The 13,311-nt window shown below is 42.1% G+C and overlaps 1 protein-coding gene across 1 annotated transcript in view; it reads right to left on the bottom strand.

Annotated features, from left to right (window-relative positions):
- KDM1A (lysine demethylase 1A) overlaps positions 1-13,311 on the bottom strand; it is a 44,790-nt gene that overhangs the window by 20,607 nt on the left and 10,872 nt on the right. The window contains exon 3 of the mRNA XM_081015406.1: positions 4,644-4,703. Within this exon, the coding sequence (XP_080871532.1) occupies positions 4,644-4,703 (60 nt within the window). The remainder of the gene's footprint in view (positions 1-4,643; positions 4,704-13,311) is intronic.

Here is a 13,311-nt window from a genome sequence, read left to right as displayed (position 1 = left end):
GGTCTTATCTCACTTCCTGCACAGTTTGCCCTCAAAGCTTCTGCTTTCTGGAAAACCACAACATGGAGGGGAGGGGAACTCCCTTCCTCCTCATTTTCTCTCAAATATGCTGGAAAATCAGGAAAGAACTTTGCAGTGGGCATCCTGAGGATGGAGCAATTGCCTTTGCCAACTAAATCTACAGAGAACATTTGGAATTTTGAGGAAGTGCCAAGGGCACCAGTCAGAAAATGGCTTCAGTAGGGCATGGCATAGTACAAAATTGTGGTGGTGGTAGCATAACACAAAATGGCTGCCACATCTAAAAGAACAGAATAAAGACAGGACAACAAAATAGTACCGGAATGCCCCACATCAATGGGGAAATGAAATGTACATCAGCTTCACAGAGAGAAGCACTTTGTACTTCTCTTCTGTTCAGAATGAAACAGAAGTGGGTGACTAACACTGCCATCCAAGAAATGGGAGCGTGTTTATGAGGTCAAGCTAGTGCCAAGAGGAACACAGTCTCCCATGCATTGTGGATTTTTGAGAGGATATTTATTTAGACCCTTCATGGGTGCCAGAGGAGGTACTGATGGGCATGCAGGCACATTGGCAACCACCTGCTGTAGCCACCTAAGCCACCAGCAGTTTTGTCATGAAGGGTGGTTTACACATTCACTACATAAATATTCATAACATGGCAAGCTCCCAAGAGCACAGTTATATTTAAAAAATATATAAATCCAGCCAGCAGATTTGAGAAGTTGCAGTCTACTAGTTACACAAATTCAATAGAAAAGAGTTGCGCTAGATCTTCCCATCTAAGTCCAGCATCGTGTTCTCCCCTATGAAAATCAGTCTCTTTCAGCTGCAAGTGCATTATGGTTACATATTTTGGAAAGGTATTTGATACAATTCAATGTTCAATTATTTGCTGCCACTGAGTGCAATTGCTGGAATTTGGTTTCTGCCACATAATTCAGTACCTTGAGATGTTAGAATTTTATTTTAAGTAATCAGATCTCTAGGCCTTATACCTGCAGTTAAGCTTAAAATTGTACGGCAGAAACACACAAAATAAGGAAGAGTGCAAACTTGCAGAGTTTATTTAAGCATGGGTGTTTTAGCACAGAGCAGCCGTCAACACACAGTTCAGTGTAACATCAAAGAACTAGTTTCCAAGTCCACATATTAAAGGCTCGTCTGCTTTATCTTGCTCAGGAACTCATTGTACACTGAGGAAGTAACTTGTAAATCAAGTCAAGTGTGTAGAATATAATCAGCAGCACACAGTGCACATTTTTAATATAGATCAGTATGATGAACAGCTTTCAGATTTCACTTAAGAAAGTCTTCCTGGTGTGGAGCCAGCTAAATAAATCCTGATACAGGTGAAACTATGTTCAAATGTTTTGTTTGGAATAGCAATTCATAAAGCAAGCTCCTCTATGTCAATGTGTGCGGTTATGCCAAAGACAAAAATATACCCTAGCAGCATTCAACCAAAATGGATGTACTGTATATGAAAAAGGAAACGCTAGCAGGGTCCCATGGGTCTGAAGTAGAGCTGGGGCACCCTTTCTGCCTGAGGGCAACACTCCATGTGTGATCTTCTGCGGGCTACACACAAGTGGTGGGTATGGTTGAAGTGTAGGTGTGGCTAGATGCACAATACTCTCCATCCAGGAAAGCAAGAGGTATTATCACAGATCAAGCACACATTCCAGCCAGGTAAAATCACTGGAGGGTGTAGAGCAGTGAGGGCTGTGGTCTGGGCAGAAACCCAAGGGCCTGGAGATCAGCATTTGGCTGGCCCTTGAGCTTGAGTTTTTCCATCTCTGGCTGGTTCCTAAAGTTTGAGGGTAGGAATCAGTCACACCAATCTCTGGCAATGACAGAAATCCACTTCTAATGCATGACTTGGAAATGATGCCATCATGTGGCCTGAATCAAGGTGCATATCTGGCTTATGTGTGTGTTAACTCCTGCCTTCCAAAAGATTGCCCAGAAAACAAAACAAACGTACTGACACAGTTCCATTTCTGAAGTCTGACGCTTAGCGGTGAGCCAGGCAAGCACTGAATAGCAGCCTGCCTGGGAAACCCAAATATGTTGGATCTCCCTCCTCTATGGAAGAAAAGCAGGATACAATTTAACAAATAAATGACCCACTCATCCCAAATTCAGAAAAAGTGATTTAAGGCAGTCTCCACTTGAGGTGGCCACTAGGGGGCGCATCAGAAGATGGCTGACAATAACATCTCTCCGACCCACACGAGGCAATTTGGAGGCTATGATGGGAGTAATTAGCCTCCCTACCCCCACCCCCAGGATGGTGGGGGGGACTGCCCTTGCCTGCTGTGCCCTATACCACCCCCGAATTTGTGGGGATGGGGGCACTAGGCACAAAGCCCTCCTGTGGGATTTCGGCGCTCCTGGACGCCGTCTCTGATCCGCGCCACTAGCTGCAAGAACTTCAAAAGAAACGATTTGGATGAAGCGAATGCACATATTTCAAGGAAGGAGGGGGAGTAAAGACTGCTAACAGAAGAGATCTCTGATAAAACAAGACGAGTCGGAGGAACAAGTATGAGAAGATACGCCAAGACTCGGTATGGTAAAGGGACTGACGACTGATGGGGGAGGGGGGGGAAACTTTCCTCTCTTTCCTTATGTGATTAAACAAGAATCCCCTCCCCTTACAAGTCAGAAATGTCGTTTTAAGGACTTAAGCTGTGGATTTAAGGCTGTGTGGAGATAAACTTTCGAACCAAAGCATGTTTTAAGAAGAGCGTGGAATGTTTAAGGGCTTTGGAATGACGCAGTTAAAAATGCCGTCGCCATATTGGGAAGTTCTGTCGGAGGACTTAAGTCTGGGAGGAGAAATAGAGAAATAGAGCTGTTTTTATATTGTGGGTGAAACTCCTCAGAGGGACTTCAGAACGACAGTTCTGTAATTAATGATGGAAAGAGCGATGTCATCTATGAAGGCGATGATATATGGAAACCATCTCGATTTGAGGATTGGAAGAACGGAAAAATTCACACAGGATTATTATTGGTGTTTATCGGCTTAAGGAGACTATCAGGAGAGATCATAAAGAAAAAAGAGAAAATATATGAACAAGAAGTGATGTGGAAACAGCAAGATAAGACTGGATAGAATTATGAACTCTGTTTGGACTGATTTGGACATTAAAGCAGTAGCAAGAAGATGATCAGAATCCCCCTTCGGATCTTGAAATATGGGTCCCCTCAACAACAAAATTTAAAATTTGGCTTTGTAATTCGGAATTTATGTGATGTGATTTAATTTGATTTGATTGGCCGGTTAATAACAATTATTTTTTTAAAAAAATAAGGCAGTCTCCACTTAAGGACTCAAAATAATCACACATACAAATATAACACCTTGTTGAGACATTAAAAAAAAAACAACCCATTGAAATATTTGTACACAAACCTTAAATCTTTAAAGCTTCATCAAACTGCATCAGAAATGCAGCCAAGCATTTTCCCTGCCCACTCTTTCAAAAGCCAACACTGCAAACCTTTCAAGAAGTACTTATAATGCTTACAATACATTTCAAAGTAAGAACTGTCTGACTACTGACATAGCTAAACTACCATGGAGATTTCAGGCTGAATTTCTAATCGTTTACATCTTGCTCTCTTGCTCCACCACTCACACAAATCAGTGAAGCTGAAGAAGTCATATATCTAACACATGCATTGGTTTGGAAATAAATTGAAGAAAAAATTGAAAACTATGCACCCCTAAATCTACCGTATCTAGAAACCATGTCTTATCGGCACTGGTTTTACAATTTCAAATGTACCTAGAGCCAACTCCATAGATCTCGCTTCATGAACCAAAAAGAGCTTTCAAAATTGTGATTTCTTAGACATAAATTCAAGCCCATGTGCATCAACTGGAACTATCTGAGGTGTTCTTCAAGAAACCAAATTAAAACAGTCTGCATATCCTGAGGCTATTATATCACTTACAATACATTCCTATGCATCGAATCATAGAATCGTAAAGTTGAAAGGGACCCAAGGGTCATCTAGTCCAACCCCCTGCAATGCAGGAATCTCAGCTAAAGGATCCATGACAGATGGCCATCCAACCTCTGCTTGAAAACCTCCAAGGAAGGAGAGTCCACATGCCTTCCAGAACTATCCACTTGAAGTCCTCCTGCATTTTTACTGAGAATTAAGTCTCACAAAGTTCACTGGGGCTTTCCTCCCTAATTCTATGTAAACATACAGCAACTAACTAGAAAAAAGATATTCCTCTCAATATCATTCCTTGGAATCCCACACAGAGTCACACTGTGCAAAAAGTCCTACAGCTCTGAAAGGAGGGAGTCTAAGTGCCCCTTCAACTTGTAAAGTGACTTTGTTTTCTCTACCAAACACAGGGAAGGGGGGGGGGGTGAAGCTATGAAATCTGTCCCATGAATTTCAGAGTTCTTTTAATTTCCCATCATGTTCTCCAGCTGCAATAGAAATCCCTCCTTTTCAGTGGGCAAATGCATTTCTCCTGCACCTCATGCTAAAACCTGACCACCACCCCACACATGCACTTGCAAGCATCAATCCCTGATTTTGGGGGCTCTTGCTACTAAGTGGCAAGCATCAAACGCCACCCTCACCTGATGCTTGGCAGTCTCCATACCCTCCAGAACTGTCGTCTTGAAGTCCTCCTGCTTGCCCTGTGGAAGGAAAGAGGAGATCTCAGGGACCTTGCTCCACAAGTTCAAGTCATTTGGGGACATGAAGGCCTGATAGCTGGCGATTCAGGTTTAGTAGTTCACCAACTAGTGGGGGAACATTTCCTGAGAATTCCATCTTCTGGAATGTGGGTCAAGGGCATCACACTCTGCAATCTTCTAATGCTTCATCCTTGTTGTTGGAACCCTTTGTCAGACTCCTGCGGGGCACGAGCAATAGATATACACCGTATTGGCAGGGCACCTAGCTGTTAAAAATTTATGAAACAATTTTTTAAACAGATTAGTACAAAATAAAGATAATACTTCCTGTGACCAGTAGGAAGAATATGTAGATGGACAGTCTAGCCAAGGGTTTGAAACACCAAGGATCTGTTACGGCTTAGCCAAGTCTTGCTTGGAAACATGAACCAATCTGATGCTATCTTACTTCTCTTCCACAAGCTACAAACATATTAAGGCTAGAAACTCACTGACTCTATATGCAGGCTACAACTACACAAATACTAAATAACATTTACGCTGACTGTGCTAGCATTCACCCATAAACGTACTGTTGTCACATATAAAGAACTGAACTACGGGATTTAGAACTTTCAACAGATCCTAAGAAAGAAGCATGAAAAACATGTCCCTGAAATAAGTCTTTAAATTATCTCTCCCCTACATTATGGGAATGAGCATGCCCAATAAGCCCACCACACAACCAGGCACACAACCAGGATGAGTTGTTTTAAAGTGACAGCAGTTTGTCACTGTGGGTCATAAAGGCAAACTGTAATTACTGTAGTTTCAACTACCATTTATTTAAACAAGCCAGGGTGAGAAGCCATGGTGTGATCCGTGCTTGTTTCAATAAATCATAGTGAAGGCAAGAAGAAGGTACAGTTCATTTAAACCGGAATTGAATGCTTCAAATCTCCTTAGCTGTGCCTGGGAGGAGGAATGGGAGATGGGATAACTTGAGTTGAAGCAGGATCATTCCTGTAATATCAAACTATAGTTTAGTGTTATATGTATGTATACCACTAAACTAACTATCTATCTATCTATCTATCTATCTATCTATCTATCTATCTATCTGGTGTGGGTGTGTGTACACGTGTACACACACACCAGGCCTGAGCTTCATTCTACTGCTTCTAACTATGTAATTCATCTCTAAAAGGAAAAGGATTGGGAATACACTTCTGCTCCTCAGCTACACATTGCTAGGCTGCGCCTACATCAACATGCCTCCAAAACAGTACCTTGTGGGAAGCTCCAATTCTCTGAACGAGTATGATTAATAAAGGTCTCCTACATGCAAAATAACCTTTCAGGACTCAATGGGTGCTAACAGGGGAGCATATTTGATCCATATACTAACATATCAGTAAGCAGCTCACCATACCATTCTGGCCTACTCTGAACGCGGTAAAACTTCAAAAGATTTGGTAATCAGACCCAGTAGGAGCCATATCATGGCTATCTATTCTCAATGAACTACTATACCCATCTTTTCTGTTTCATATGGTGAAAAGGGCACTTTGAACAGTGGTGACATGTTTTGGCTGGCTTACTATTACTGTGATGAAAACCCTCTTTTCCTCAACTCAGAGAAAAGAAGGGTATTGATCAGCCCTAGTGCTGCCTGTTGCAAAAGCACAAAGGGAAAAGAGAAAAAAACACTCCTTTTCTTTGTACTGACTGGGGGTGGGGGTAGAGAAAGGAGAGGTTTCCATCTTGCAAGCTGTGGTTTTGCAGAAAACACCAGCAGAACGTCGTCTGTGCTGCTACCACCTCTATAAGCTCAATAGGAAGCAAGAGAAACTCTCCCTTCTCCTCTGCCAAGACAAGATCTCATTGCTTTCTGTTGCGAGTTTCCAGGAGGCAGAAGCAGCAAGACAATGCTTTGCATATTCTGCAAAAGCACAATCTGCAGGTGTGAAGCCACTTCTCACTTTCCCCCATTCTTTGTGAAGAAAATAAGGGAAAGAGAAAGCAACTACTGGCTCTTTTTGCAATGGAGGTCAGTTAATGAAAAAGGCAACTTTACTCTCTTCCCCTTAGGTTTTTACAAGAGGCAACAAAGAGGCAAAGCTGGGGCTTTCTGCAAAAGCCCCAACACAGAGTGAAACCACCTTTTCTTCCTGTGCTTGGGGCAGCAGAGAACCAGTGTAGATTTTCTCGCTGTGGGTTGGCATTTGGGAGAAAGCAGCAACTTCTCCCTGTCGCTTGCAAAAAGGTAAGAGGAATGGACTATGTCTTGTTTCTTTGACAGACATCTATCCATTCCCATCAGATTTTTGCAGAAAGCAGCAGCAACGTGTTGTTGGCACTTTCTTTATTTTAAAGCACTTTTTTATTTTAAAGTACAAAAGCTCAACTTGCATGAGATAATGCACCTACAAGTGGGAAGGGAAACGTAGTTTCTGCAAAGCAGGGCTTTGGGTTGAAGGGTTAACAGGGTTTAGTGAGAAGGAAGAGTCTGTGGCAGAGAGCAGTCCAGAACAAGAGGCAGAAAAGGAGGCTGTAGAGGAGGGGAGCATAGGGGCAGCAATGAGTCAGGCTGGTTAGGAAGCCAGGCTGAAGACAAAGGAGCCTCAGATTGCTTGGAAAGGAACTGGGGGGAGAGGAGACGATAGGAGATGTGAAGGAGACCTTCGGTCCTTGCAAATAGGGGCAGGTTCTATCAGGAAGGATAATCGTAATCACAAGAGTTGGAAGGGACCCTGAGAACCATCTAGTCCAACTCCCTGCAATACAGGAATGTGCAGCTGTCCCTTAAGGGGATCGAACCTGAATCCTTGGCATTTTCTTTTTTTTATTATCATGATTTTTATTGAGTTTTCCATATTTCATTCATTTCATAATACATATCCAAAGCTTACATTTTTACTCAAAAAGAGCAATGACCTCCTTCACTCCCTCTTTTCTGACTTTCCTATAACATTAACATATTTATCACATTTCTATAATAACTTCTTTATCTTATATAATCATTTAAAAATCACCCTCTCATTTATAAATTAGCTCCATGTTTCGTCATTACAAAACATTTCACATTAAAGTTACAAACGTTTTCAGGTGTTTACAGTTTTCTTTCAAATAATATATAAATTTGCGCATCCTTGGCATTTTCAGCACCATGCTATAACCAACTGAGCTACCCAGTGTTGCTGTGCTCTCTAGGCCTGACCTCCTAAGCTGCCTTGTTTCTCTGACTAAAGAGTTAACTTCACTGAAGCCATGTGAATTATTTCTGACCTGCTCCTGGCACTGTTTCACTTTTTCTCTCAGTCTCCTTTTTTCAGAAGAGGGGATCCCAATAAAATGCAAGGGCCATATGGACATGTGTCTTTATTATGCTTGGAATTTTTTAAGAACAGATATTATCCCCCTGCCCCAGTTTGCCCTTTTTAGTTGCCAATGAAGTAATATGGGCCATGAAGGGGCAGCACAGTGAAAGACACATGCACTAAGAAAGGAATGCAAAGGCAGAGAGGAAGTACAGAAGATAGAATCCTGGGACTTGGCTTCCTGCTCAACAGTGGTACTCAATCTGATTCCTCAGCCACAACAGTTACTGACTACTGACATAAAAAATGAAAACAGACCATAGGTAACATGTGTGCATGCGTGTGTAACATTCTTTCCATTCTATTATGGAAAAGTGAACTAGGAGATTGCACTTACTGTGTGAAAACGCACAACTTGTGCCTCCCGCAAACTCCAATTCTAACCAACTCTCCTCTGCCCCTCAATTAAAATGGGCTTCACAGAAATACAGAACTACACATTTACTGCAAAGGTTTTCTTTCTAGCAGACAATAATAATAATAATAATAATAATAGTAATAATTTATTATTTGTACCCCGCCCATCTGGCTGGGTTTCCCCAGCCACTCTGGGCGGCTTCCATAGAAACCAAAAATACACTAAAATCACACATTAAAAACTTCCCTGAACAGGGCTGCCTTAAGATGTCTTCTGAATGTCAGATAATTGTTGATCGCTTTGACATCTGAAGGGAGGGCGTTCCACAGGGCGGGCGCCACTACTGAGAAGGCCCTCTGCCTGGTTCCCTGTAGCTTTGCTTCTCGCAATGAGGGAACCGCCAGAAGGCCCTTGGCGCTGGACCTCAGTGAATGGGCAGAACGATGGGGGTGGAGACGCTCCTTCAGGTATACTGGGCCGAGGCCGTTTAGGGCTTTAAACGTCAGCACCAATACTTTGAATTGTGCTCGGAAACGTACTGGGAGCCAATGTAGGTCTTTTAAGACCGGTGTTATGTGGTCTCGGCGGCCGCTCCCAGTCACCAGTCTAGCTGCCGCGTTCTGGATTAGCTACCACCTTCAAAGGTAGCCCCACGTAGAGCGCATTGCAGTAGTCCAAGCGGGAGATAACCAGAGCATGCACCACTCTGGCGAGGCAGTCCGCAGGCAGATAGGGTCTCAGCCTGCGTACCAGATGGAGCTGGTAAACAGCTGCCCTGGACACAGATTTGACCTCTGCCTCCATGGACAGCTGCGAGTCCAAAATGACTCCCAGGCTGCGCACCTGGTCCTTCAGGGGCACAGTTACCCCATTCAGGACCAGGGAATCCTCCACACCTGCCCGCCTCCTGTCCCCCAAGAACAGTACTTCTGTCTTGTCAGGATTCAACCTCAAACTATACTATTTCACACATATCTATGAAGCATTTGGAGTTGTAAAACAGGATTTTAAATTGCTTAGCCAAGCATATTTCTCCAATCATAATGGGGAAATTCATCAACATTTGTTTTACCCAAAAGGATTTTATTAAAAAAAAACACACACAGCAAATCTGTGTGTTTAAATTTACGTCCTTTAGGTAACCCATTATTTATCCTTACGGGTCTTCCCCACATTTTACCCTCCCAATGTGTCACATGTGAATTACGTATTAATTCATGCTTATCAAAATAATAAAGTGTGTTGCCAACCACCCCACCCCCCAGTGGCGACTAGACATTCTGGCACCCACAACCCAGGTCCCAGAAGCCATTTGGCTCCAAGCTTTTCTATCCCAATTCCTAGCACTGGCTAAAGTCACTTGGGTTCTGAGCAGACAGAATGCTAGTTCCTTGCAAGACGTTGTTTGCAAACTGGAAGCTGACCTCAGGATCACGTGTGTAACCAACCCCACTTCCAGTATGAAACATGATTTTGCATTATAAACGCACCAATACATATCACATTGCCTTGTAACCATGCGTATACTAAATTCAATCTCTGATTACAAAAGAATGAGTAGTGTGTTGTTCATTAGTGCCCACTTCCTCATTCCTGCCTTTGCTGTACCAAATTAGCTTAGAATTATGTGCAAACCAGTACTCATGGTTTGCTTCTCTGCAAACAAACCACGAGCAAAAGGCAAGGTTTTTCTTGGTTTAACATCTATAATGTTTTGGAGGAAACAAACAAAGCAAGTGGCTTCATACAAAATGCAAAGCCAGCCTCTGTTTTGTTTTCCTCTCAGCACAGCAAAGACAGGAACAGAGGAACAAAGCAGGCATTAGTAAGTAGCATGCACCATCATGATGCTCAGACTTCTTAAACCACAGTTTAATAATGGTTTGCTGTAATGTGCAAACTAGTTCAATAATGGGTTGTCTTATCTATAGTTTATGTTGGAGCATACGCAATGTGAAATGATGACTAAAGCTGTGAAATTACAGGGGGCATTACTGTGAAGAAAGAGCAGAGGAAGCAATGCTTAAACCACAGACTAGCCAACTGTGTTTTGCATGGAGCTAGCATAGAATCTGAACCCAGCTCTCCCAGCCCTAGACTGGCACTCTATCTATTACCACCACACTGGTTCTCAACCAAACTATTTCTGAACAAAAGTCTTCTGTACCATTAACTTCTTAACAGCCTTGTAAGAGTACTCTCACTTCAAAGTCAACATATTTCATTTGCATTCCATTTTTGTGGCAGGGAAAATATAAAAGCATGTGCTTGAACTACAACTATAGGGTTGCTGGCAATATATATATATATATATATATATATATATATATATATATATTCCATAACGTTTCTCTCTAAAGCCATGTTTACACATAGGGAAATGACACAAAATATTTTGGGGTCTTAAAAAATAAAAATATAATAAAATATACCTTTCAAAGTTCTTTTATTTAAATGAATATAAAGTTTTGATTTATTTCTGGAAAGCTCCAAAAACCACAAGAATGCAGGTGGAGAGTTTAAAATGTTTTATTCGGATATTTCGAAACAGCTTCTCTCAGTAAATCACAAAGCAAATTTATGTTCCATACAAAACAACTCACTTTTCTAATTCTGGCTCTCCTGCCTATCTGCAGAACACTGAAGTGCTCAATAATTTCAACATCTTGCTGTCCTATTAACATAAGAAGATGGTTGTTCTTGACAAAGGAGCAAAAAAAGGAATCCCTATCTCAATAGCCTGGTTAGCACAACACACTAAGCCTAGCTATGGCTTAATGCAAACCTGTTGGCTCCCAATCCTTTTGCTGCTATGAGCTAAGGCAAGGTTTGGTTTAGTGTGTTGTCCAGACCTAGGCTTGTAGTTAAGCACACTCCAGACTAACAACCACTTGTAGCCAAGGTCTGTTATTTCCTCATGGTTAGTTTAGAACAGGGTTTCCCAAACTTGCGTCTGCAGACGTTTTTGGACTACAATTCCCATCATCCCTGACCACTGGTCCTGCTAGCTAGGGATGATGGGAGTTGTAGTCCCAAAACAGCTGGAAACCCAAGTTTGGGGAACCCTGGTCCAGAGAATACTTAACCATAAGCGCCTGTTCAAACAAAATGTGAAACCAGACCTTGGCTTAGCTCAGTGCAGCGTGTCAGCAAAAATAACTAGGGAGGCAGCTGTGAGTTCCACTTTGGGAGCCTGCACACTCTCACTAGGACATGGTTTGGCTTAGGAGTGGCACGCATTCCAGGGCAGTATGAAAAGCAGTGAGGTTGAAGATTTTACCATTTTAGGCTGGCACATGACTAGTTATCTGCTATAAAAAGGAGGCAAAATAGGTCACTAAGAAGAAATGTACAGGTGAACTAGTGTAGGAGTACAGACATGTAGCACTTTGGACTAAAGCTGGCAAAATGTCTAAAATGAATAATGGGGAAAGAATGGAGCCTTAAAGTGGGGAGAAAATACTCATAAATTTGAGATAATGGGTTTGATCCAAACTAAGTTATTTATTTACAACATTCATTGCACTAAACCCCTCAAAGTCAATCTAAATTAAGTCATTACTAACTTGAAATCAGTGAGCAAATTCAACTAATTTGGGTTGGACCAAACCCAAAATATTTATGTTTATAACTGACAGCAGAAAGGCATTGAACATAAATACAGTCGTACTTTGGTTCAGGAATGCCTTGTGACTTGAACATTATGGCTCCCAAACGCCACAAACCCGGAAGTGAGTGTTCCGTTTTGTGAACGCTTTTTGGAAGCCAAACGTCCGACGCGGCTTCCGATTGAGTGCAGGAAGCTCCTGCAGCCAATTGGAAGACGCACCTTATATGACTAGACCATTCTCATAGCAAGAGGCACAAACATCCACTTCCCTCTTCACCAGGGGAAGAGGAAATGTCCTTAGCATCTACTCCATGAAGCTGAACTCTTAGCAGATGTGGGCTATGAAAAAACTTGTGGCAGAAAAAAATATTGACAAAAATATCCAATTGCAGAAGACTTGCATTTTGCATGAGATGGACATTTCTCCCCTTTTGCAACAGATGACAATGACATGTAACAAGGAAAGTAAGAACATAGATCTTTCAAGTATGAAGTCTACCTACACAAATTCAATTAGAAAATATTTTGTCTGAAACCTACTTAAGTGGCCTAAAACAAGCTGTGTTCACTCAGCGGATGCCTACTCCTCAACCCAAATAATAGAGCCAGGAGATCAACGGCTAAAGGGTTGCTACAACTCCACCTAGGCTTCTGGTCAGCCCCTGCCCAAACTGTGAGGAAGTGTGATATGCAGAAAAATGCAATTTGCCGCCCCCCAAAGCACATGGTGGTATGTCAATTGCCATTTTGCATTCATACTGCCATAACATCCTACAATTGAAGCTTGGCATAGGCAGCTTTAGAAACACAGAGGGCATACTTTGTGTCAGCCAGCTAGGAGATTCCCCAGGGTGCAGCTTTGGCTCACAACCACTAATTCTTACAAGTTGGAGGCAGTATTTTAGGGATGGACATAAACGAGACTCTTTACTCTCCTCAAGCTAAACTTCTGACATTTAATAGAGGGAGAACTAAGCTACAACTAGATTCATACAAAAATAAAAGTGGCCCTTTTATTAAGAAATCAAGATTCGCAGTAGTTTTAGACCAGGCAGAACCAGTTTTATTAGCAGGATTAAAGGCAACTGAACGTGTTGCCAAGTAGCTAAAATGTATGGGGGGAAACCCAGAATACAAAAAAAGAGCGAGATGAGAATGACTCAATTTAGCAAAGCAAAGCTAGAAAATTTCATCAGCCAATATGTGGGATTCTCAACAGACCACAGAAAGATGATTGTGAGCATAGTAAATCTAAGGCCAGGTAAGGAAGCAATGGAGTCA

This window comes from Podarcis pityusensis, assembly GCF_964106645.2.
Source record: "Podarcis pityusensis genome assembly, chromosome: 8".
Taxonomy (NCBI): Eukaryota; Metazoa; Chordata; class Lepidosauria; order Squamata; family Lacertidae; genus Podarcis; species Podarcis pityusensis.
Note: the sequence above shows the minus strand (reverse complement) of the source record. Positions and strands in the feature narration are given on the sequence as shown.